The sequence below is a fragment of the Bombus vosnesenskii genome, unplaced genomic scaffold (assembly GCF_011952255.1).
Source record: "Bombus vosnesenskii isolate JDL3184/JDL3185 unplaced genomic scaffold, Bvos_JDL3184-5_v1.1 scf7180000013284, whole genome shotgun sequence".
NCBI classification, from domain to species: domain Eukaryota; kingdom Metazoa; phylum Arthropoda; class Insecta; order Hymenoptera; family Apidae; genus Bombus; species Bombus vosnesenskii.
In genome coordinates this window covers 599,651-624,572 of record NW_022882937.1, presented here as the reverse complement: position 1 = coordinate 624,572, position 24,922 = coordinate 599,651, and the positions used below count along the sequence as shown (strand labels likewise).

The window sequence follows — 24,922 nt, the reverse complement described above, 5'->3', positions numbered from 1 at the left end:
ATCTATGCGGTAATAAAAGGAGATATTATTTTTATCTATCTGTTATAGAATTTATAAAACTCAGCCGTTTTTTATTCTTATAAATGACAGAATTAATTTATTAAAATGATACGATGACCCTCAACAGGTTACAAATTATCACAAATCGTTTAAAATTTGCATCTGATACACTTTTCATCTTTAGCCACTGATCCCTAACCTCCATGGAAGAAGGATACGAACTATTGAACTATTGAACGATCGAACGGTTGACTCAACGTCGAATATATCGATGGGAGGCTTGTTTCGACATTGTTAAGCAACCAGTGAATTTACTCACAAAAGATGAGGCAAATTTCACGTGTATTCTGTTACGGCAAACCGATCGCCTCTATTGACATTTAGTGTCATTTGAGATCAATAGATAGATAGCGCACGAAATTAATGTTCCTTTCTTATGTTCCCTATTTCATGCTTGTTTTTCTACCACCATTTTATTTATGCTACATGCATGTATTTTATGCTTCTCTCGCTTCTTTGACGGGCGATAAGAGTATCGTAGAGACATCCGCGGCACATTTCGGGTAAGGATGTTGAAATAGATCGTCACTCCTGAGAATATCTGTAAGAATGGAAATCGAAATCATTCGCTGAAGTACTCCCACTGCTCCGCTCTCTTTCAAGGCAATTTACATGTATTAATCCACGAACTGCAAGTCTGTTCGCCAAAACTTACCGAAAGTAAAAGAGGAAGATCGACACTTATAATGCCAGCAATAGCTACAATACGAACTTTCCGCTATTGGAAATGCGCCGCTGCCTCGGCGCTTTCCTGTAATTATACGCACGTTAGAAAAATCAATATAAGGCACCAAAAGTAGATAAAATGAACGGAAGATGAGTATCGCCTCGTTAAGAGCGTATAACCTGTGACAACAAAGTAGAAGCGCGCTATTAATTTGATGTAATTAATTATTCGAGAGAAGAAAGAGATGCTATAGGGCTGGATAAAAACTACAAGAATGAAGAAAGGTCGCGAGGTTGTGTTGCTATGTTATTGGACTAAAAATGTCTGCAACTCTCGTTTGTTATAGTTGCTCGAAGAGAATACAGCGTTTCTGCTTTGAGTTGAAATATTCAAACGATTTCGCTAGAATTCAGCTTACCTGCAGAAACACGCGTTTCATAGAAACGGAAGAGTACGGAGAGAAAATAAGCTGACTGACACGATTCGCCTAAACAAATAGCCAGTTATATAGGTGTACATATATCTCGACAAAACTTTACTTCTCACGAGAATGTACCGGATTCGCTGTCATATGACACATAGTGATAATCAATATAAGCTTCCACGCGCAATCAGTCACTAGCATTAATTCCCTGATCTTCCAGTAAACCGATAATTTGTGCACTTTCAATGAATAAATCCTTGATAACAAGTTGAAAGACATAGCCATGATCCAAAGCAATAATTGAATCGCATATACAGAATTTAACATTTCGGTCGCATTCACGAGAGAGCAATGAAGCCACCATATTTGTCGAAGGTCGAACTGTTCGATCGATCGATCGGTCGGTTACTATTAACTTGTCATCTGCTAACAGCGGAAAAAATGAATGAAAATAATTATTCGATCCCCTCTTTCCTCGAACATAAAGAAGGGGTACGATCAAAATTTGTGTAAACAAATCATTCATGTCGCTCGAGACAGTATTGACTTGTCGATAGAGATCTGAATCTTTCCTGTTATTAGGACAATGATTGGAATTGCGTATCTACCAGCGAAATCTTCGATTTCATAGCGAACATGTGTCCTAGATATTGCTGCCTGCAGCAAGATCTGTACGGAAGAGCAAGCGTGCAGATTCGAAAAAAAAACAAACGTCGATGATGATAATCAAAATATCCCGTATAAAACATAATAAAATATGGATTTCGTAGAGTGCCAAGATTCTTAGCCACACACCACGAACGAGGGAAAATAGATTAAAGCAAACGGATCGACTGCAGCTGATATATAAAACACTCGCAAATAAATAAACGACTAAAGTTTAACATTGCATGTTTAAGAAAGAAATGAGAAAAATAAAATTACCTTTAGAAAATGGCACCATATTACAGATATGACGAAACCTTTCCCCAATAAGAAACAAAATGCAAACGAATATTAGAATTTGCGTATTGACAGAAGTATCCATGACGAAATATATTATCCCACGAAACACTGGCAGTCTGAGTCCAATTCTATAAAAAGGAAATATTGCTCGATAAAACTTTACTATGTATATCTATGTATATTGCTTTGCATTCGCATTTCGGCAGCTGCATCGTTCGTGTTAGAGATTTATCTCGAATACGTTAACGCGATTTGATTCCTCGACAATTTTCATCGTGTCCAGTATAAATGCCTCTAGTTTATCGTCTAACTTAGACGATAAATATCCAAAACGTTTATATTCTTATGAATTAAACGTTTATACAGGGTGGTTGGTAACTGGTGGTACAAGCGGAAAAGGGGTAATTCTACGCAAAAAAAGAAGTCGAAAATATAGAATAAAAATTAAAAAAAATTTTTTTTTTTTTTTAATTTTTCCATCGAGACAACGATCTACAGTGAGATCCGTTATAACAAGACGTGATAAAGTGCACGCGTACCGAGCGAAAATTCAAAGTCGATTTTCTCGAAAACAAAGCCTCAAACGAAAACTTTCTATTCTATATTTTCGACTTCTTTTTTCGCGTAGAATCACCCCCTTTCCGCTTGTACTACCAGTTACCAACCACCCTGTATAAGAAACATCCGACTTGCACGCGAGCTGGTTTTTGCTTGAACTCCTATACCGTGAGGAAAAAAAAGAACTTTTACTTACTTTATCGTATTCTATATTTTATTTTTTATTTCATACAAAACTTTGATTTTAACAGTGACTGTTTGTAGATTTTAATTCAAACAGTACTATCTTAAAACGATAACGTTGCATGTGACACTAAAACGATAATATGGTAATTCTCAGAAGGAATCTCCCGTATCGATAGAAGCAAATATAGAGTTAAAGGTGAATTTTCACTAAGATTCTTCATTGCATGTTACAATCAGTGTGAAAAATTCTGAGTTCTTAAATATTTACTTCAAATCAAATATACTTCACATTTCAATTACTGCTTAAATTACTCACAAATAGGAAGTATCCTTTGCTTTCATTGATTTTAAGAGTAATTAAGAATGGTATTGTACAATAAAGATTTTTGGAGTAATTAAGAATAGCATTGTACAATAAAGATTTTTGGAGTAATTAACAGTAGCATAGTACAATGAAGATTTTTGGAGTAATTAGGAGTGTTATCGTATAATAATAATTTTAGGAGTAATTAACAATGGAATCGTGCAGTGATGATGACATAGAAAATGATCTTGAAGACCTCTATGGTGTTAGAGATGGTACACTTTTTGTGATTGATGCGACACTTTCAATGTTTAAAAATGATCCAGATAATCCATATTTTTTACAATGTATTAAGGTATTACATGTTTTATGATAATGTATTATATTAATACTTTTAATTTCTATTATAGTGTTTGAATATATGTTGTTTTTAAGAAATGTTATACAATATAGTTAATATTAAGTTATGATTCATATATTCAAATAACAATTTGAACATTAATTTATTTTGTTATGTCTTTTTTAATTCAGCAATACAAAGAGATTCTCAAGCAAAAATTGGTATGGGACAGACAAGATTGGATAGGTTTAGTTTTGTTTGGAACTGAAATATGGGACAAGGATCCTGAAACCAAACATATATTGACTCTTCAGAAATTAGGTCTACCTTCAATAGAGAGCATGAAAGAAGTAATGAAAATAGGTAATCAATATTCTGCATATATATTACTATAAGTAAAGTAAATTACTATACTTACTATAAGGAAAGTAAAAGTGCAATGACAAAGGCAATATACAAAAATAGAACAATCAAAATACAATAATAGGTATAAATACATCCGGAGAATAGGAATAAGCAAATTCCTAAGCAAAGGAGGTAGAAGTCAAAAGTTAATAACACAAGCAAGATGTGGAAATTTGAAAAATTAGGATAGGTACTGGGAAAAAGAGGTAGGGACACTGTGTGATCTGTGTGTGGGTACAACACTTAACAAGATTGGAAGATGTAGTGAGCTGAAGACAGAATAAAAGTATTGTAGAAAGGCTCAAGAAACTGTAAAAAGAAAGTAGAGAAAGTGACAGAGTATAAGCGGACCAAAGAGAGTTTTAGAGAGCAAGAAAGGGTGCAATAAGTATGATAATTATTAATCAAAGTAAGTCAGAATATGAATGGGAGAGAGCAAGAGTGAATGATTCAAAGTCTGTAGATAAGATACTTCTATAAATATAGGTATTTGTAAATCAAGTTCAATTCTTAGTTATAAAGTTTAATAAACATATATATTACATATTACTACAAGTAACAAAAAACTAAAGTAATTTCAAAGCAATTTTTGTTACTGAGGGTAAAAGCTATATATTAAGTTTAGAGGAAAGATATCTTTCGTAGTATTAGATAGGAAAGAGGCAAAATTTTTACAGAAAAAGTTAATAGATGAGAATACAGTTTTTACTATTCTGGTGCTCAAATTTTTTAAATCATTTTTTTGTATCTTTTGTTATATCTTATACGTAGATGAAGGAAACAAGTGGAAGTACTATAGGGATATTGCTTCCTCTACGGCTTATCCACTATATGATGTACTTTGGCATGCAGCACAAGCATTCTCTGCTATCCGCGTAACTATGCCAATGAGAAGAGTAATTATTTTTACGTCTTGCGATAATCCTCCATGCGATGATAATGAAAAACATAGAATAAGAGTACAAGCAACGAGTTATAGTGACATAGATCTTCAGTTATTAGTTGTTGGTTTGGGTGAAAATTGGAATCATGATTTATTCTACAAAGATTTGGAAATGCAATTTGGAAAAATCGATGCAGATGATTACAACAGAATATCTTTGAAAGATATAGTGGAACAAGTAAAATTGCCATCTAGAAATATGGCGAAGCTACCTTTGAGACTTGGAGAAAATGTGGTTATAGATGTATCCCTTCGCAGTCTTTCTGTGTAAGAAATAAAGTTTTATTTACTTCTGTTATTATACTAGTTTCATTCTTTCAATTGATCCAAATTTTAATGAAGGTTGCGACAAATTCAAAAACCCACTTTATTTTCAGCAAAACATCATATTTGAAAGAAGAAAATATAAGTAAAGAAAGCAATATTCCTTTGAGTTCACATACATATCATATAGTGGATGAAAATGATGATATAGTATGTATTATAATAATTTGTTACTGATATATATGATTATGATTTGATAATTTTCAATGTTCTATTGTTTGTATTATAGGAAGAAGTAGAGAATGAAGAAAGTCAACAAGCATCGTTACCTATTTTAGATATAGATATTCAAAAATATCAAACATTTGGTGATGAGAGAATAAATTTTACACCAGAAGAAGTAAGATGCTTATGTACAACACGAGAAATAGGCATTGATATAATTTATATAAAACACATTTCTTATCATCCTCTATATCATGTTGAAACACCATACTTTGTCATACCAGGCAAAAGTTATCGTAAAGGTACTTTCAATTATCTATTCTCTATTTCTTAAAAACTTGTATATATTTGAATATCTACTAAAATTATTTTACATTCTTCATCCTAGATAACAAATTACTATTTGGTGCGTTACTCAATAAATGTGAAGCCAAAAATTTAATGATAATATGTGCTGTTACAATCAGAAGAAATTTTGGTACAAGCCTATATACTATGATACCAAATGTAAAAAGTGGGGGATTTTATTTGTATAAAATACCATTTAAAGGTTTGTCTCTTAAAATATTTTAATATCTAAATAAGAAAGAAAAAGAAAAAGTACTTGAGAAACATTTGACATTTAATTTTAATTATTCTAGAAAATGTGCAAAACATTAGTGAATATTTCCCAGAATATATATTTGATGATAATGAAAACAAACCTCCAATTGTTCCAAATGGAGTTGAATTACTAGAACAAATTATAAAAAAATTAAGTATCGAATATAATCCAAAATTGTTTTCAAATCCTGAAGTACAAGATCAACATCAAATTATAGAAGCCCTAGCTTTGGATTTGGAAAAACCTGAGCCTCTACCTGACGATACACGTAAGTCATATTATTAAGAATATACATATTATAATTTGTACAACATTTTATAACATAATTTAAAATTTTATCTTAGTTCCAAACACTGACAAGATGTATAAACTGGTAAATGATTTATTAGACGAATATGATAAAGTATTTATGAAAAAGACAGACGATATAAGTGATGATCCACCAGAGACAAAACATAAGAAAAGTAGCAAAGTAACGAAACCAAGTGATTTTTCAGAGAATAAAATTCAAGAATATTTGAGAACAGGACAGGTACATTAATGGATGCAGATCAAGTTTAAATAATATTTAAATACAATTCGTAATACATTTATTTTCTTCTTAACAGATAGCAACTTTTACTGTGCCACAATTAAAGCATATGTTAGAGACATTGGGATTAAAATTATCTGGTAAAAAAGATGAATTGATAAATAGGATTGAAAAACATTTTGAGTGAAATGTTACAAACTTTCAAGAGAAAATGTGAAAATTTATTTATGAATTATATTTATATTCGTTATAAAATTTTATTAAAACAACTACTACAAAGATTGCTTTAATTAATAAAATCATAATATATTTCACATAAAATAGAGATCTTTTTATTCAAGGAAAATAACTTACTTTTGAACCAGAAGAACGCTTGATATACCCAGTTTATATATAAAAACCAACCATACGGGGTTATCCATTTAACTTGGAACTCGCGCTCGTGAAGCGTAAGAATGGAACAATTTAACATATATGCTTACTACCGCAATTAAGTGTCGCTCGCCATCTATGAGCTGTTGCTAGGAGTATAATTAGGCGAGTACAAAAGGCAGTTTAGTTGTCGTGAAGGATTTGACGTTACAATAAGTAAAAGACGATCGCTGAAAAAACAAGCCCTGCGTTTTCACCCAACGATTTCATATCCCTATGCACTCCTGAAGCTTTTAGCAAATAACCGCACATTCTTCTTCCCACATGTATCTTGGATTATATTTACCAAAAATCTACTTACAATGTAATTTCTTTTTATTGAGAATTGCCAAAGTTATTAGCGAGTTACAATGAACTTATTCACATTCTTACAAACATTTTTTTCTATTTCGTTCGATAATTTTCATTTTTAACGTATTAAACATGTTCTTCTACGTCGTACTTTAAAATTTGTTAACGATTACTTTCCATGAATACAGCGAATGTAAGAATAATGAACAAGGAAGGTAATTGAGATACAAGACATCTCACAAAATTCATATTTAGACAGGTCAGCTTAAAATAATAGAAATTAATTTAATCCTCGTATTGCAATGCTTGAGTCTGAGCGCCAAGGATGTGGAGACATCTGGGTGTCATCCTGTCCGCGGTGTATGGCCTGGTCTCTGATGTGAATTAACGTTACAACCATGTAGTTGTCACGTAAAATTGATAATTGGATTGTAAGAGAAAAGAAGACTGAGTCGTAACCTAACTATTAATTTTCTTTTATCGAACTTTACTATAAATTTAGCACTTACAATAATAGAATGACACTGAACTGGAGAAAGGGGTTGTACAACATTATTGTACAATAGGTCGCAACTTGTGTCTGATTAATGGGGCTTGTTTTTATCTTCTTGTTTAAATGTGTGCTTCTGCAGATTATGTCTAGGTTAATTGGCTTTTCTGGTATTGGCTTTTATGTCCGTGTTACGACCATTCGCGGAGAGACGCGGTCGCTAAGAAAACGCGTCAGCGAGAGGCGTAAATTCTCGCTACGATTCGGTTAATCGACGCCGCGAAATAGTCGTTCTCCTGTTTCGGTTAAGATAACAGAGGTGGTTAAATGAATGTAACACAGTATAGTAAGTTATATATCACCGTTTATTCTAACAACTTGTAAAGAAGACAGTTACGCTGGTGCGTATGTACGAGATGAGTGAGTGACTGATCTACGGGTGTATTCCCGGTCAAAGGATGTTGACTGTTCGACGGATGGAAAATCAGTGCTGTTCGGAGACGATGCTGTGGCGGAGGAAAGCTAAGGATGGGTGTGTCTAGTGCACGGGACCATCGGATTTGTTGGTGACGACTTTGGCTAAGAGAGTGAGGGAAATAGGCTTCGTTGTTAATTGGTTAAATGAAGGTTGGTGGTCTAGGAAGGGTCTTGGCCGCCCTCGATAGAAAGTGGTTAGTAGGAGGAAAGTTGCATCGTACGTTAGAAAAACTAACTTTCCCTTGTCAAGCCGTAGTAGACAATGGTCTTTAGAAATGCTTCGGAAACAGATGTTTGTTCGGTTTGAAGGACCTCGACTAGGAAATTCCTAAGATTTATGGAAGGTACTTGAGACTATTGAGGGTACGCAGGAAGTATCCGAAGACATCTGGTTGCCATCTTGCCCGCGGTGTGTAGCCTGTCTGGTCTGGTTCTTTATTTTTATCGATACTGTTGTAGAACAGAATCATTCTCTTGATTTCATTCTTCTCGGTTTCTGTGAAGTCGTAATCTCCAAACCCTATCTTTTTATTCTTTTGAAGGATATTCCCTATCTTGTTGAGCCATGCTCGAGGTTCATAGTCTCCAAATTCTGTTTTCTTCAGTTGGTAGAAGCTTTTGTCGTTAGGACAGATCTTTAAGTATTCTGGTTTCTCGTTAGATCCGATTCATAGTTCATTCTCAAATAGAATATCGCATTCAGAGTCAGAGTCAGTGTTGCTTGCGCGTTCTCCGTTCACGAAAATATCTTTCGATTTCGGCGGCGCGTTTCTCGGCTTCAATAACGTTGCACGGCGGATTGGCAACTAGAACTAGTCCTATTTCTGTTTTTAATCCTTGAATAAAATCTGTTACTGAATCTTTTTGAATTATGTCGCTCATGGCACGTCTGGTTATTTCGTCTGGGTATTCGTTAGCAATACTATATTGTAGTTCGCTGAATGGTTTCCTAAAGCGAATAATGTAGCTTTGTACGCTTTCGTTAAATCCTTGTCTAATTTTTCGTAATTTGTCTTGGTGTTCACGAATCGAAGTTTCAGTTGCTACGTTCTGCCGTAATGCTTGATATAAATGTGCGTATTCTGAGATACGTATATTACGTATTGCCATAGCTGCTTTTCCCGAAATTTTCTCAATCTTAATCATTTTCAATAGTAAATATTGTTCACTACACATTGCCCTCATCTCTTCGACTTCTTTAATAAATTCTTCTACTCCTATATCGTCTTCGCCGTTAAGTCGTGGGATACATCTTAGTGCGTCTTTAGCTTTAAGCTCTGGTTGTGCAAAACGTTGAGTGAAAGCTCTGTCTTCGGATAGCTGAGGTAGTATCTGAGGTATTGGAGGAGGTCCTCGAAGGGCCAATTGGTTTCTAGCGGTGTGGGTTGTTTCGTCTGAGGTTATTAGGGAACTGGCTTCTGATACATTTTCCATATGTATTCTTGCTAAACTTTCCCTTACTAGTGCGATCTCTGCTACGAGTTTCTTGTTTTCTTCGTTTGCGCGTTGAATTTCGTCAATACGTCGTGTGAGTATACTAATTTGTTGACTAAGAGCTTCGTGTTGTTTCTGCATCGCATCTAATATAGCCCTAATTGTTGGGTCTATCTCACTACTAGTTAAAGCGGCGCCAACAGTCTCGATTTTATCCTTTCGTGGCGTTGCCATTACTATACTGATTGTACTATTTGTGCTATCTGTGCTTGAATCGCTAGAGAAGCTGCCTTTTCTCGTTCTGTATTTGGTAAAAGAATCCAGAGTTTGCTCACCTTGATCGTTTAGCCCGTAGGAAAGGTTCCGTTGCGGCGTTCCTTTGTCGAAACGTCAAAAGTGTTTGCTCTATTGCAGTGGTCCGTTGATCCTCAATCTTCAAGGCTGATCGTAAAATGAGTGGTTCCGTTTACCTGAACCTGATGGATCCTGGCAGGATCGCCAAAATGTCACGTAAACTTGATGGTTAGATGATAAAACAAGAAAGTTGATCCGTAACACAACTATTAACTTTTTTTTTTTTATTAAATTTTATTACGAATTCAATAATCACAATTCACTCCAACAACTTTATTTAGAACCTAGTTACACTGATAGGTATGTATAAATCAAGTACGCGACTGATCTAAAGGTAGAAACCGTTAAAGATATGTTGCCTATTCTAAACATAGAGAACAAGTGAAGTTTAGTGACGATGTTGTGGCGGAGGAAAGCTAGTTATGGGTGTGTCTAAGGACACGAGATGAGCTGATTCGTTAAGGACAACTTTGGCTAGGAAAGTGAGGGCTATAGATCTTCTTTTCGATTGGACCACAAGAAGGTTAGTGGACTAGGAAGGGTACGTGTGACGTCAGTCCACATCAGAGGCCAATAACCTCAAGGACCCACCATAAACAAATTTTAGTTTATTATTCCTGTAAGTTTTATCGGTTTATGGATGGTCCTTGGAACAGGTTTATTACACGTTCTTACAAATGTTTTTCCCATAAACAATGTCACTTTTCCTAACGAAAAGTTTTTTTTTTTTATTACTTATTTACATTTTACAATTTGTCCAGTAAGACATTTGGTAAAATATTATAGCTTAGTGATATAGTATTATAACATGTGGATGGCTACCCCCAGTGGGATACCATCTTCGAACCTAACGAAAAGTGTGAACAACGAATTCGCGTTGTTAGTTCAAAGGGGCACACCCACACCGAGCTTTCCTCCGTAATAATACAACACCTCGGCACTGGAACTAAAACCTATCATCAGTCAACATCTCTCAGATCAATCGTGTAAACTGTGCTATTCAATAAAGTTCGATAGAAAATAAAGATAGCAGTTGTGTTACGGCCCAACCTTCTTGTCTTTAAAACCTAAGTCTTAATTTTACGTGACATACGCACCGAGGACGTGTAGACATCCGATTGCTATCTTGCCGTCGATATGTGGCCTGGTCTCTGATGTGGATTGAGATGTGGTTGATGTTACAATGTCGTGGGCTAGCAGATCTCAATGCTTGCGATTTATTTTCGGACGTTCTTCGTAGAATCGTTAACATGGGCAAACGGAACCAACTATTTTACGCGTTTTCTGTGTAACGTAAAATAAGAAGAAATTTAAGAAAAGAAAAAGGAACTTTATTTTTTTTCTGCTTTATAATACACTTCCGAGCTCTAGGCGCGACTGTTCAAGACTGACTTGGATGATTTTAGGAGGAGTATTTAAATTCTTTTATTCGTGGGAGTGAGAAAAGGCTTCGGTCGTACTTATCATATATTTCTGAGAACGAGTAGAGTGACCGGATGCTACCCCGGTGGTCATTCATACTAAGGCGCTTGGAATTTCGCTATCTTATCGCTTAGTTAGTCGGATTTCATCTGTGACACCTGCCATCCTTGAATAAACGCGACGTCCCGGATAAATCGGGATACGTTCATATCAATAGTAGATTATATTCCCTTAAAACTCGCTTATAATAGTCTTCTCATAGTTCTTCCGAGCGTACTTTGGATTACATAGCTATCACCATAAATAATTTCACTAAAGAACAGACTTACGAGATTGCTGAATTCCATCCATGTTTTCGCGTTCTATAAGCATGAACTATATTACGGCTTAACAAAAAGATATGATAAGTCTTAATAATATCCATTGACCACCACAATCCAGTTGTTCTATCAATTCGTCGGTATGTGTTACTCATTTGACAACACCTAAAGCGTTCTTCGACGAATTATATTAAAAAGATACAGAAACAATCGGCTTCGGGCTATTATTACACGATACACAACGAATCCTAACTTCTCGATTGAAGCGATTTATTTTGAATAAATTGACTAACATCATTCGGTCAATAAAAACATTATTCTCACTGCCGGAGTATCCAGATTTGTATATACAACCATGTAGATTTCTCTCTTGCTCTTTGTTATATTATATCTTGTTCTATTATATTGCGTTATAACATATCACGTTATATTATATTACGTTATAATGCATTATGTTATATGACGTTATATAGTATTACGTTATATAGTATTACGTTATGTTATATTACGTTATAATGTATTATGTTATTTAGTATTACATTATATATCAGGCTTGTAAGTATGAAGCCGGAATTTGCCTATAGATGGCCCTAGCTGATAATGTAGATCTCACAAACATTTTCGACTCAGAACAATACAAATTTCACACAACAGCATTGATTTTCTGTTACCATTTGAAGAAAACCGTCTCCATGCGTTTGAAAGCCATGGGAAAGATCCAGAAGGTGGGAAAATGGGTTCCACATGAACCGAATGAAAGACAGCAGGAAAACCGAAAAACCACTTGCGAAATGCTGCTTGCCAGATACAAAAGAGTCATTTCTCCACCGAATTGTGACTGGCGATGAAAAGTGGATATATTTTGAGAATCCATGGGTAGCTCCAGGCGAACCACCGACATCGACTACAAGACCAAATCGCTATGGACGGAAGACAATGCTCTGTGTTTGGTGGGATCAGAAGGGTGTGATCTATTATGAGCTGTTAAAACCTGGCGAAACCGTTAATACTGAGCGCTACCGACAACAAATGATCGATTTAAATCAAGCTTTGCGTGAAAAACGACCAGAATATCAAAAAAGGCAACACAAAGTAATTTTGCTTCATGATAATGCACCATCACATACAGCAAAACCGGTCAAGGAAACGATTGAAGCGTTCAGTTGGGAAATACTTTCGCACGCGGCTTACTCACCAGACTTGGCTCCGTCCGATTACTATTTATTTGCATCGATGGGACACGCACTTTCTGACCAGCACTTCACTTCTTACGAAAATGGCTCGATGACTGGTTTGCCTCAAAAGAGCGACAGTTTTTTTGGCGTGGCATCCACCAATTGCCAGGTGGGAAAAATGTATAGCTAGCGATGGGCAATACTTAGAATAAAATATTTTTAATCATTTTCATACAATAAACGTGTATTTTCTATACAAAAATTTCGGTTTCATATTTACATACCTGGTAGTATTACGTTATATTACATTACGTATTAATATATTATGTTATATAGTATTACGTTATATTATATGTACAAAGAAAATGTCGATTGGTTAACAAGAATACCAAGGTATAAATATATAGATATATGGAAAATTCAGGAAATCATTATCAGAAAAGTCGACTAGTCTTGTTTCTTGTACAATGCTGGTTAGAAGAAACACCAGATCACGATGGACAGAACCATAAAAAGTATGTAAAGTGCCAAACAATTCTCCACTCTCTTTTTTAGATTTCTTTAATATTACTCGAAAGGACTTTGAATACCTTCTGCAAAATCTTAAAAATATTCATGAATTTCTTTAATTGTTAGAAAGATTGCATTTTATCTGTGTTAAATTTCATATAAACTTTTTATTAGGAATGTTTTATAACAAAAAAGTACATTCAAAATATTATCTGATGAATGTGATACAAATAGCAGAGCGCTTTCTGCTATTTACAATGTAGTATCTTAGAAAAAATTAATAGGGCTTAAAACAATAAATATTATACTGTAAAATAAATATGACGTAACATAAGTGTTACAAAGTAGGTAAAAATAGAGTATATACTCACAAGTGTCATGTTCAAGTGATAACAGTATACATTTAGAAGCGATCATAAATTATATTTATGATATAATAATAAAAAATGTTGTTAATTTTTTTTACTGATATTTACTTCTTTTTCAATATAGTAAGACATGACGGTTTAAAATAAATAAACAGATCTTAAATTTTATTTACATATATATATATATATTTTGTTAACTGTTCAGTTGAGGACAAAATACTTTTACTGCCTGCGGAAACAGCTTCATTTCAACTGCCTTTAGTTCATACTCCTCATTGTCAATGTATAATGTATGATTTTTATCGGTCTATAAATGAATCAACATATAGAAATTAAATAATCTTTAAAATTTGGAATATTCAAACTATGAAATTTTACCTTTTGCGGAGTTAATTCAATTTTTTTGGCTTCCAGTATTTGATTACATAACGGTTTATTATTTTTTTCTTTTTCCCAACCTCCAAACACGAAAGAAAAGTAGTTGATATCCTTTGGACCTACATAATAGAGGTAATTTTCCATGATCTTGATTATATATATTTAATTTTATTCCATATGATATTAGTTTAATTACCAATTTTCACTTTTAAAGATGGTGGTGATGATTCAACTTGTAACTTGTCTACATTGGAAGTTGCTATATGCAATTCGCAAGTTGATATAGGTAGTTCATGGAGAACGTCACATTTTTCATTTATTCTTTTACTAAAATCAATGCTATCTAAAAAATATGGTACCCTGTGCTTATTTCAGGATATTATGTGTACTGAATATAACAAAACATACCTCTAGAGGCATTATATCTTGGTAGAAATACATGCCACCACCTTGTATTTAAATTAGAAATTAAATTGTTTTGACTACAACGAGAACAACCTTCACAAGGAAGTGTATATTTTAATACTGCATCACAATATTTGTTTAAATTCTCTTCATAACCATTAAATACATAAGTCACATATCTGCACATTAAATACATGATATTAGGTAATATAAATTTACATTAATGTGAATATCGTGCAAATTCAAAAATATTGAAGGAAAACATATAAGTACTTTCTTAAAAATCCCCAGTACCAATACTTGTTAGCAGAAGCATTTGCATCTTTCCATAGACCCCATTCCACTGTTCCCATAGCATAAACTGGTTTTGCAGGTTCATCGGGATTATTCTTTAATTATAAAATAATATAAGAGTTTTAGTTACTGAAAAAGTTAAAAATTTGCTATGTATATAACAGAAACATACATCAATAGGTTTAACTTCAATTATATCCATCATTTTTGATTTCTCATGTATAATTGCCATTGTTGCCTCTATCACTTGTTTTATATCAGATAGATAATCATATTCATGATACAAAGATTTTGCAATTTTATTTGTTTGTCCCAATGGTACAATACCAATGGGACACTGTTTGACTGAATTAAGATTGAGATCATATTTTCTTACTAATCCAGTTAAAACATCAGATAAAGTACCATCTCCTCCAGCAACTATGATAGCATCAGTAGGTGTATCTAAATTCATTATAATTTTACGAGCATCATTTTTTGAGTCTGTCCGTATTACAGTTACAGCAATTCCAGCTAAATGCAAAAGTGGCTCACAATAATTTTGAAATAACTTTTTAGCTTTCCTACAAATAAGGATAATAGTTAATCAACAATTAAACTATAAGTAGAAACATAATTTATAAATCAAACATAAGCAAACCCTTTTTTAGCAGCTGGATTTAAAATAATGGTTACATGGCGTGGTTTTATATTTGTTGGAAGTGGAAAATCACCATATTGTGATACACTTTCACAATATTGTCTCATTAATTGGTTAGCTCTAAAAATATTACCATTTTTTAATGTCATCACAACAGTAGAATGAATTTACCAATTATAAGACTAAAACTTTGTATCTTACTTGTATACTTTCTTGCCATATGAAATTCCATATGTTACAGCTGCACATGTCACCAAAGATATTTTCCAATTATTTCGTATAGTCCGGGAGAAGCTTAATATTTTGGCCATTTCTTAAACACTTCTGTTTATACATAACCTGCATGAATCTATTCTTTATGTATTGTACATTGTACGCTGAGTAACATTTATAAATAATTGAAAGTTTTTTAAAAGTACACAAACATTACGAAGATTTATTTAAAACAAATAAAGTCTGCATTTTTTCATTTTACAAAAAAATTAATTTCTATTATCTGTAATAAGATAATCTCAATTTTAACAGTACACACATTTTCTGAAAATTTATGAAACACGTGTTTCAAAAAGAATTCTCATACTTTAAGAAGCTTGTAACTTTATGAAGATCTTTTCTGAAAAGTTTTTAATTCCTAAGTCCTTTAATTATGCGGTATTACGAACTGTATGTATTATCACTACTATTACAAGTATCCCGTCTGTAGTATTATCAGAAGTATTATATATATACAAACTACATTTTGATCGGAGAATAACTTGATACTCACGTGTTCAGGATAGTTTACAATTCCCTTTAAATTCCACGTATAAAATATTAACAAATATTGCGAATTTAATTAAAATCATAAAATTCCAAATAATAGATTTTTTATTGTTGATAATAAACGGTAAGATAATATAATAATCTGATTTAATGTAATATCTGAATTTTATATTATTAAATATAAAGAAGTACATATATACATATAAATATTTTGTACAATAGCTGCTCCATCTATGATTCCTAAATCATGAAAATTGCCTCGTTATAAAATTCGTCACTTATTTTTTATCATCACGTTGATCACTTTTTCATAGGTGAATCTTATTTGTCCAAAGCGTGGTCCAAATGCGGATTTGCAACCGCTACGCGTCATCGTTATAAAACAGGACAATTTCAGAAATAGTTCAATAGAGATATTATAAATTCTGTCTCTTTATATCTCGTTTCCTAAACAGAAAACAATAGAGAAAAAGTTTGTGTTAATGTACACACGTGTTTCCCGCAGTATTAAGCAGAGTGCGAGAAACTGTTCAAGCTTCGGAACTTAAGCTCGACAGCTCTGCTGTAAGGTAACAATAAAACACTTTCATAAGTATCAGCCATTTTATCAGTTAATTTCATTTACAAGAAAAAAGAGAATGGACAATAAATTTATATAACACGTAAATGTGCGAATTTTTTATTCGTATATTTACATATGCATAAAAATAATATCATATTTTTACGGATGACAGGTTAGTGTAATTATTATTTTGATTCTGTCACTTGTCGATGGTTATAGTTAACTGTATTTTGTAAAACGCAGTAAATCTATAAGATTACGCTTATGTTAACATTTTGTAGATGTACATATTTTTCTATATCCTTATGTTCTACTAAAAAGATCAAAATCACGTATTTTTAAAAGTTTATTTAATAACAGAATAATCTATAATTATTGGTGCATTAAACAGTGGAATTTATAATAACTTTACGTGATCAAACTGTTGATTTTACGTTTTTTAAATATTTTGTTTATATTTTGCAACATTGTACCTGTATGTAGTACTAAAAATTGATAGGATAATTTTCAGGAATCTGAATATATAATTTATTTATTCCTAAAATATCCATTCTCTTAATGAAATTTTATTTTACTCAAGAAATATCTTCTTTTTTGAGACTTAAGTGACAGTATACAAGGTATGATTGTAGTAATAGAGCTAAATATCAGATAAAATTTATATAAAAATAAATGGAAAACATAGAATGAAATATTTTTTTAAGACTTCGTTTCCAAGAAGATTGGTTAAAGAAGGATCTGTAAGTATACCTGCATATATTTGAGTAATTGAGATTGGATTTTCATATAAAAAACTGATAATGTACTCTAAAGATATTGAAAATCTCAATAAAATAAAAGGTTATTAAATGCTATTCAATACTAAAAGCAAGAGAATCATCGGAATATTATTTATTGGTTAGAATTTTAAATAAAGAAATAAGATCAATATTTTTTTAGAATTCTTCTTGAAACTCTACTATTGTATAAAAATAACTATTAATCCAGAAACAAAATAGCATACTTAGTGATTTTTGAAATTAATATATTGGAAAATAAGATGTAGAATAGAAAGATTTCATTCTATCTTTTTTCATTTATTCTCTATATTTTCAACTATTTTTTATGTAAAAAAGCAAATCTTAATTGGTTATATCATCATAATGATTACGCTATGTATAACTATACTGGGTTAAATACAATATTCATTTAACTTTATATTACAGGTAAAGTTAAATTCCAATATAGATATTGATAGATGAAAAATACAAGCGAAACATTTATTATATGCAAAACCTTGGTTTAATGATAATAAAAGATGGATTCTAAAAATTGCCATAATGTGTGTAAAGAAGTAAATGATACTGAACTATCTACATCTAATAATAAAACAAATGAGATAATACAACTTGTTGAACCTTTGGTTGATAATAAATGTGATGTTGCTAATAAGAAGAATACATTTGAAGAAAATCAGAATGAAAACTCTTTAAGAGAAACATCATTTTCTATTTTTAATTCTACAACATTGTCAGAAGCAACCACCTCACAAGACAATATTCTAATTTCGTCAAATGATAGTGATCCAAGCTCTCCTTCTAGTAATCAAAATAAGTGTAAAAGAAGTATTTCAAAAGGTGTTGTAATAATATTTTATTATTTTGATAGTTACCAAGTTTTTATAATTATTTAATGTACATTTATTGATTTTAATTTCTAGCTCAAGTAGATGATGATAATTGTGATGACACTAATATATTTAATGAAGAATCGAGTAAACATCAAAAATTAAATGAAAATGTTTGTAATAAATCAAAATCAGAAAATGAAAGTGTTGATAATGCACAATTGGTAAAAGAGCCTAAGGATAGTTGTAGTGAAGAAACTACTGAAGATGTTGAAATGAGATCAGGTAAATAGTTGAAAAGAGACATGTAATATATGAAAGATTTTGATACTATATTGTATTTAAATGCAGAAACTGAAGAAGCTGCAACTCTTAGGGAAACAAAGAATCATGAAGAAGGACTAGAAATTGATAATGATAGTTCACATGTTGGATATGCTGGTATGTATTGTTACATTCATTATCCTTATTTTATAAATTTCATTTATTTTTTTTTTTTATGGTTTTATTGGGACAATTAGAAAAGCCTCTTTTATCAAATGTAACAGAACAGGATTTGCTAGAATTAGAAGAGTCCCTCTTATCAAATGACTCAAATTTTGATACTGAACAAATAGCTAGTGAAGAAGAATCAGAGTCAGATACTCCTGCATGTTTGAAGAAGAAAAGACCAAAGCCAACCTGGTTTGTAGTGCCAGAACTTCTTCACCGTGAAATGGGAATTAATCCATCGTTTCAACGTAGATATTACGGTTCCTTACACGTTGTAGAACACTTTGAACTTATGTACAAACTTAAAGAGCATGAGGTACATGTCTCATGTTCTAAACTTTGTACTTAAAAAACTAGAATACAATCTTTATTATATAATCTTTTTAGGGTTGTGTTAATGCTTTAAATTTTAATAAAAAAGGAAATTTATTAGCCAGTGGTTCTGATGATTTATATGTAGTCATATGGGACTGGGCAATAGGAAAAAAACATCATTCTTTTGCTAGTGGTCATAGGAGTAATATGTTTCAAGTATGTATACTGAAATATATTTTGTAATGAACTATATTTCTATTTAGAAAATATGTTAATATATTTTATCTTTGTTTACTTTTTTATTGTTACAGAAATGTATATCATTACGACTGTTTCTTTTCAGGCTAAATGGCTACCATTCGATGAAGAAAATTTAATGGCTACATGTGCTCGTGATGGACAAGTACGTTTATTAGATATTAGACGTGGCGTATCACGAAAATTAGCTACGCACAATGCGCCAACTCATAAACTTGCACTTCATCCCGATACGCCACATGTTATTGTTTCTGTTGGTGAAGATGCAAAAGTTTTGTCTATAGATATTAGAGAAGAGAAACCAACGAAGTACGTCTTTTAAGTAGCCTTTTGTGAAACATATTTTTTCACAATGTATAAAAACAATTTTATTGTATAGGTTGCTAGTCGTAAGAGACGGTTCTTTCCACGTGCAATTGTACAGCGTTCATTGTAATCCTCTCAAAAGCAACGAATTTTGCGTTGCTGGTCGGTCTCAATGGGTTAGAGTATATGACCGACGAAATGTATCTAAACCAATACACGAATTATGTCCTTCACATTTGGTATGTTTTTTGGATTTTATACAATTAAAAATATAATTATATATCTATTTTGTAATCTAATTTTCATGAATTACAGACTGAGAAGAAACATGTACATGTAACTTGTGCTTTATACAACTATGATGGAACTGAAGTTCTTGCATCTTATAACGACGAAGATATATATTTATTTGATGCAATATCGCCACAACCTGGTGATTTTGCTCATAAATATGAAGGTCATAGGAACAATGCTACTGGTATATATTATTGTTTGGTACATTTTACAAGAATTAAATGAAAATTTGCACTTATTATATTTCATATTTCATAGTGAAGGGAGTTAATTTCTTTGGGCCAAAGAGTGAATTTGTTATATCTGGGTCGGATTGTGGAAATATATTTATCTGGGAGAAGAATACGGAAGCAATCGTAAATTGGATGCCTGGAGATGAACAAGGAGTGGTATGTAATCTATTAAAAATATAATGATAAAGTTTAATAACACTCTGTCGTATAGGTGAATTGTTTAGAACCTCATCCACATATTCCTATTCTTGCAACAAGTGGGCTTGATTGTGATGTAAAAGTTTGGGCACCTTCTTGCGAAGATCCACCTTCACTTCAAAAAATAGAAAATGTACCTTTAATAGAAAAAGTATGTGTAATTTACGAAAATTGTTGTGATATAAACATATATATGTTATTATTTTATATATGTTCTATTCTAGTGTGTTACATTTAACGTAATGAGCAGGGCACAAGAAACTACTACCGAATCCGATGCATTCGATAGTCAAATGCTTTGGATATTATTAAGACATTTGCGTCATACGGAAAGAGTAAGACTAGTGTGTATTGATTAGTATAAATTGACAATTATAAAAGTACAAAATTTTACAGAAATTTATTTGATCATTTTACATTGTGATGTAGAGCCTAAACGTAAGACAAGTTTCTAGTGATCAAAATCAGGATGATGATGACGACGACGATGATGATAATATTGATGATTCTTCGGATGATGACTCTTCTGATCATAGCGATAGTCAATCAGAAGGAGATGGAATTAGACGATTCCAATGTCCTCCATCTTAGAGGTATTAAAACGGACTATTCTACGTTTTGTACATTAATATTTATACTGTCTTTGAATGATGTTATTACAAATGGCTAATTATGATGAAGAGATTATGATAAATTTAGACGTTTTGAACTTTTGATTTATCTCGTTCTACCAATTTAGTAGTTTAATCATACAAGTGATATGTATAATTTATTATAATCATAAGATTTAGGGTGCATTGAATATGTATAAAGATTTGCTAAAAATATGTAAAGTATTAGATGAAGATTAGAAATAATATAGATCCATTTCTAGTAACAACATAATTACAATTTTGTATTATTCTCTGAAAAATTAAAAAAATTACTGTTCCTAAAAAGATAAGTATTTACAATCATATTTAACAAATATACCCAAATTTACATTCTTGTTTTTCTTATTTATAAGTTTAATGATACTTCAGAATAATAATATTTTAATCGTTTTTCCAACACAAATTATGTTTTGAAAATTGTGAAAAGAATGCCAAGTTTAAATATCGAAATGTAACATAAAAGAAAATAAAGGATTGTTTCTATGCATAATATTGTTATTGGTACAATTTTTTTTATTATATAAAATAAAATGTTAGTAGAACAATGACATAATTTAGTAGTAGAATAAGATTTACTTTGTAATGTGTATGGTAATATGATTAAAATATTGATCTTTTAAAACATACACATAATGTTCTTCAAAAGATGCCTATGGAATGAGCAAGACCAGCATACATATATAATGTCGTAACACCCATGATGAAAGTAGTAGTAGCTTTAACAATAAGGGCTGACCATGGGCCAGTTAAAAAAAATACTAGGAGAAAATCTAAAATAAGTGGCCTATATACTGTAAGTATAAGCATACCAACTACTATTGGAACTAAACTTCGTTTTAGATCATGTCGTGACCATAACCATACAAGTGTTGCTGTAGTTATATGTTGTACCTATATACATAAAAAATAAAGTTTTAATAAAAAATTTCCTGCGAGGTATTACTTATTAAAGTAGTAGTATATTATTACTCACTAAATTAATATTAGATTCGAGACTCTTTTGAATGTATTTCCAATCAAATTCTGCGCCTCTTGCTCCTACCCATAATAGGAGGAACCTAGTAAGTAATACCTCAGCTCCAGCCCATCCAACTCCAGCAGTTAAAATTTTTGCATGCCCTTTACCGGGTATATTGTTCAATGATAATAAAATTCCTACTAAATCAGCTAAATCTATCGAAGACTTTAAAAATTCCTACATAGTTTATTATATGTTAAATAAGTTAATCAATAATTAAATACAAGCAAATTAAAAATATAAATACATACACCAATTAAATCATAACCTTCACCTCCTACGTTATCTGCTGTAGGGAAAAAAGTAGCAAGTGCCAGCATTTTTACTAATTGTGTAAATATGTAAATACCTCCAGCTTGAATACATTTCCAAAATGCACCATATTCTGATCTGAAAGTTTACATATATACTTCGAAATGTGTTATTCGTATGATAAATAGATTAAGAAATAAATTATAATTAATATAGTATAATTATCACATGATATTAATTGTCATACGTAGTACAATCATTGAAATCAAAATAAATTCCAAGATAATAATGATCAAATAATAATAACTATAAATAGGTTAGAAATGGTTAGAATGTACTTACAACCCTGAATATTTATAGGTAAGATAATATGGGACATAAACTAAAGCTAAACAATTTCCAAAATGATATAATGTCATCTTTTCAGTAATATTATGTAAATTTAATTTAAATACTATTCATCATTATATAGCAGACGATTCATATACGAAAGATGACAATATGACAAGTATCAAATGGGATGTTATATCTGCGGTAGGGAAGTGTGTATTTTTTATAGTATAAAAGCACAGACGAGATACAGAATAGACGTGGTATACAATGTTTTTCCATGTCCCACGTTTTCGGATTATCATTTTCGTGACATATGCGCTACTATCGATTCAGTATAGTACTGGTTTAAATTAAAACTAAAGTCTTATATGAAATTATAGATAAAATATAGAACAGGATATTCTGTAATTACAATGAAGTCTAGAATTCTATATTTTTATAATACTTCAGGAAGCATTGTACACTATCAAAATAATATATTGCTGTATAGTAATAGTTAAATATTTCCCTTACGCAGTTTCAAATAAAATTATAGTTTCATATATATGAAACATAAGAATGTATATTTTTAAATCTTTGTTTTCGTTTGAATTTTCATTTTTGTATTCTCAAATTAATTGTTAATTACATACATATATCACAGACGAGTACCTATACTTAATTAATGATTACATATTACCTGATATTATGAAGAACAGAGTGTAAGTACTCTGATCATAGATAAATAATTCTTATATTCGCCGAAGTAAATTGTAGAGGGCGTAAGAAAGACTAATTATTTTCTCGGTATTTCAGAACGTGAGACTTGAAATTCCGTGTAATGTCAGGTCTATACTGTACATAGTCAATGATCAAACGTAAAATTTTTTCCATTTTATTAATAATTTTTTATTAATTTCAACGTAGTTTGTGATCATATGTATGTATATCGATTTTGAGTTTTAAAGATTTGTCATTTATAATCTACAATAAAAATGAAAAAATTATAGTGTAGTTATTAAAAAAATAAATAATTTTTTTCAGGTATGTTATATTTTATATTTTTAAGTTCTTTTATTTATATGATATTTATTTAAGAAGTTATTTCGATTGTGCTTACTTTATCTACGAAGTTCTTAATCTATTAGGTTATGTTTTAATTTGTTTTAAGTAAGGTTATCTTTTCGTTTCTTATTTTCATTTCCAAAGAAATATTTAAACGGGCAATAATTATTCTGTTCGTTAATAATTTCACAGATTGATAAGTTTATATATTTATAAGTGGTAGATATATAAAAAATACATTATTTACATGATATAGTTTTCTATAATTTTTAATGTATAAATTATTTAGTTGCTTATAATTTTTTAGTAAGATTGGTTTACAACGTGCATGTACTATAAAACTATAGTTTTTAGTACATTATAACTTATATATAACTTATATGGCACAAACGTTTTTTTCTGCAACATTAAATCATCCCCTATACATTTTAACCCCTTTGAAAGGGGTACCAGTCACCCCTTTAATTCCTAAAAAAGGGGTGACTGATGAAAAAGGGTGTTGCAGCTGGAAAGATATTGACTATGTGTTTCTAATAGTTTTATTTTATTTAAATGTTTTTTTTATGACTAATTTCATTATAATGTGACATAGATACATAAACATATATAAGTATATTTTCATTAAAAGGACAAAAGTTTCATGAAAGCAAAAAATATAAAATGTTAGAATGTATTATGAATTTGACAATTCTTTCTCTTATATTCAGTTAGAATTCACAAGACACACCCTTTTAGATCTGGGATTTGGAGTATTGTAACGGAGCATGCTCCATCTTCTTAACGTTTCAGTCTGCTTTTTAGAATCCATCTACCCTTTCCAACGTTGTCGATGGTAGATACGATCCCTTCTTTTTTTTCCCACTTGGAATCAGTAGGACACACCCCTTTTAGCGTGGGATTTAGAATATTCCAATGGAGCATGCTCCGTCCGTAAACCACCGCAGCCTGTATTGTAAAAGCAGTTCTCCCTTTCTATCATTTGTGATAGAGAACCCACTCCGAAGGATTGGTTGGGAATTCCCTATGATTGGTCAGGGATGCTCTGGGAGGTGTTGAGTATATCCTGGCATAACTGTTCTCCGTAGCAAGTGCAGAAGGAAAGATCAGTTTAGCTGAGACTAGCGTTGAGTTCACTTCATATTGTGTTGT

General features: G+C 31.6%; 5 protein-coding genes across 15 annotated transcripts; 2 read left to right on the top strand and 3 right to left on the bottom strand.

Annotated features, from left to right (window-relative positions):
* Positions 1-90: 90 nt before the first annotated feature.
* On the bottom strand, positions 91-7,867 carry LOC117232081. The gene is made up of 4 exons (XM_033491225.1): positions 6,812-7,867; positions 2,076-2,224; positions 716-811; positions 91-601 (listed from the first exon to the last, which is right to left on the bottom strand). The coding sequence occupies exons 1-4, from the start codon at positions 6,877-6,879 to the stop codon at positions 498-500; spliced, it is 417 nt and encodes a 138-aa protein (XP_033347116.1). The 5' UTR covers positions 6,880-7,867; the 3' UTR covers positions 91-497.
* On the top strand, positions 2,915-6,736 carry LOC117232077 (X-ray repair cross-complementing protein 6-like). Of its 2 annotated transcripts, none has more exons than XM_033491220.1 (10): positions 2,915-3,036; positions 3,344-3,499; positions 3,676-3,847; positions 4,661-5,099; positions 5,210-5,306; positions 5,386-5,623; positions 5,710-5,871; positions 5,963-6,193; positions 6,270-6,457; positions 6,534-6,736. In XM_033491220.1, exons 2-10 carry the CDS (start codon positions 3,356-3,358, stop codon positions 6,642-6,644), a joined length of 1,782 nt encoding a protein of 593 aa, XP_033347111.1. In that variant the 5' UTR covers positions 2,915-3,036; positions 3,344-3,355; the 3' UTR covers positions 6,645-6,736. The 2 variants fall into 2 exon arrangements, with proteins under 2 accessions (XP_033347111.1, XP_033347112.1); XM_033491221.1 differs by lacking the exon at positions 2,915-3,036 and adding an exon at positions 3,043-3,161.
* Positions 7,868-13,867: 6,000 nt separating the features above from the next.
* Positions 13,868-16,240, bottom strand: LOC117232084 (acylglycerol kinase, mitochondrial). The gene is made up of 8 exons (XM_033491238.1): positions 15,649-16,240; positions 15,448-15,567; positions 14,980-15,370; positions 14,787-14,902; positions 14,517-14,692; positions 14,305-14,451; positions 14,109-14,227; positions 13,868-14,037 (listed from the first exon to the last, which is right to left on the bottom strand). Exons 1-8 carry the CDS (start codon positions 15,756-15,758, stop codon positions 13,924-13,926), a joined length of 1,293 nt encoding a protein of 430 aa, XP_033347129.1. The 5' UTR covers positions 15,759-16,240; the 3' UTR covers positions 13,868-13,923.
* A 263-nt stretch (positions 16,241-16,503) lies between these two features.
* LOC117232083 (DDB1- and CUL4-associated factor 8-like) lies at positions 16,504-21,618 on the top strand. Of its 9 annotated transcripts, none has more exons than XM_033491229.1 (13): positions 16,504-16,773; positions 17,977-18,387; positions 18,471-18,662; positions 18,729-18,818; positions 18,899-19,185; positions 19,257-19,400; positions 19,528-19,751; positions 19,822-19,987; positions 20,064-20,226; positions 20,301-20,431; positions 20,487-20,624; positions 20,698-20,817; positions 20,903-21,618. In XM_033491229.1, the coding sequence occupies exons 2-13, from the start codon at positions 18,069-18,071 to the stop codon at positions 21,062-21,064; spliced, it is 2,136 nt and encodes a 711-aa protein (XP_033347120.1). In that variant the 5' UTR covers positions 16,504-16,773; positions 17,977-18,068; the 3' UTR covers positions 21,065-21,618. The 9 variants fall into 9 exon arrangements, with proteins under 9 accessions (XP_033347120.1, XP_033347122.1, XP_033347121.1 ...); XM_033491231.1 differs by having other exon boundaries at positions 16,504-16,778; XM_033491230.1 differs by lacking the exon at positions 16,504-16,773 and adding an exon at positions 16,871-16,943.
* Positions 20,442-23,106, bottom strand: LOC117232085 (transmembrane protein 147). Of its 2 annotated transcripts, XM_033491240.1 has the most exons (5): positions 22,739-23,106; positions 22,396-22,534; positions 22,100-22,321; positions 21,936-22,017; positions 20,442-20,610 (listed from the first exon to the last, which is right to left on the bottom strand). In XM_033491240.1, exons 1-5 carry the CDS (start codon positions 22,813-22,815, stop codon positions 20,591-20,593), a joined length of 540 nt encoding a protein of 179 aa, XP_033347131.1. In that variant the 5' UTR covers positions 22,816-23,106; the 3' UTR covers positions 20,442-20,590. The 2 variants fall into 2 exon arrangements, with proteins under 2 accessions (XP_033347131.1, XP_033347130.1); XM_033491239.1 differs by lacking the exon at positions 20,442-20,610 and having other exon boundaries at positions 21,680-22,017.
* Between the last annotated feature and the right edge of the window lie 1,816 nt (positions 23,107-24,922).

Excerpts from the sequence above, each read along its gene's own strand:
- LOC117232084 (XM_033491238.1), bottom strand. The coding sequence starts at position 15,758 with ATGGCCAAAATATTAAGCTTCTCCCGGACTATACGAAATAATTGGAAA. Across the intron at positions 14,228-14,304 it reads ATCTTTAAAAGTGAAAATTG|GTCCAAAGGATATCAACTAC; the intron begins GTAATTAAACTA and ends TCTATTATGTAG. Across the intron at positions 14,038-14,108 it reads TTGAATTAACTCCGCAAAAG|ACCGATAAAAATCATACATT; the intron begins GTAAAATTTCAT and ends ATTCATTTATAG.
- LOC117232077 (XM_033491220.1), top strand. The coding sequence starts at position 3,356 with ATGGAATCGTGCAGTGATGATGACATAGAAAATGATCTTGAAGACCTC. Across the intron at positions 3,848-4,660 it reads GAAAGAAGTAATGAAAATAG|ATGAAGGAAACAAGTGGAAG; the intron begins GTAATCAATATT and ends TCTTATACGTAG. Across the intron at positions 5,307-5,385 it reads TGGATGAAAATGATGATATA|GAAGAAGTAGAGAATGAAGA; the intron begins GTATGTATTATA and ends TTTGTATTATAG.
- LOC117232085 (XM_033491239.1), bottom strand. The coding sequence starts at position 22,815 with ATGACATTATATCATTTTGGAAATTGTTTAGCTTTAGTTTATGTCCCA. Across the intron at positions 22,535-22,738 it reads ACCTATAAATATTCAGGGTT|ATCAGAATATGGTGCATTTT; the intron begins GTAAGTACATTC and ends GTAAACTTTCAG. Across the intron at positions 22,322-22,395 it reads AAGGTTATGATTTAATTGGT|GAATTTTTAAAGTCTTCGAT; the intron begins GTATGTATTTAT and ends TAAACTATGTAG.
- LOC117232083 (XM_033491229.1), top strand. The coding sequence starts at position 18,069 with ATGGATTCTAAAAATTGCCATAATGTGTGTAAAGAAGTAAATGATACT. Across the intron at positions 19,401-19,527 it reads ATAGGAGTAATATGTTTCAA|GCTAAATGGCTACCATTCGA; the intron begins GTATGTATACTG and ends GTTTCTTTTCAG. Across the intron at positions 20,818-20,902 it reads ATACGGAAAGAGTAAGACTA|AGCCTAAACGTAAGACAAGT; the intron begins GTGTGTATTGAT and ends ATTGTGATGTAG.
- LOC117232081 (XM_033491225.1), bottom strand. The coding sequence starts at position 6,879 with ATGGATAACCCCGTATGGTTGGTTTTTATATATAAACTGGGTATATCA. Across the intron at positions 812-2,075 it reads TATGGTGCCATTTTCTAAAG|GAAAGCGCCGAGGCAGCGGC; the intron begins GTAATTTTATTT and ends GTATAATTACAG. Across the intron at positions 602-715 it reads ATCTTCCTCTTTTACTTTCG|ATATTCTCAGGAGTGACGAT; the intron begins GTAAGTTTTGGC and ends CCATTCTTACAG.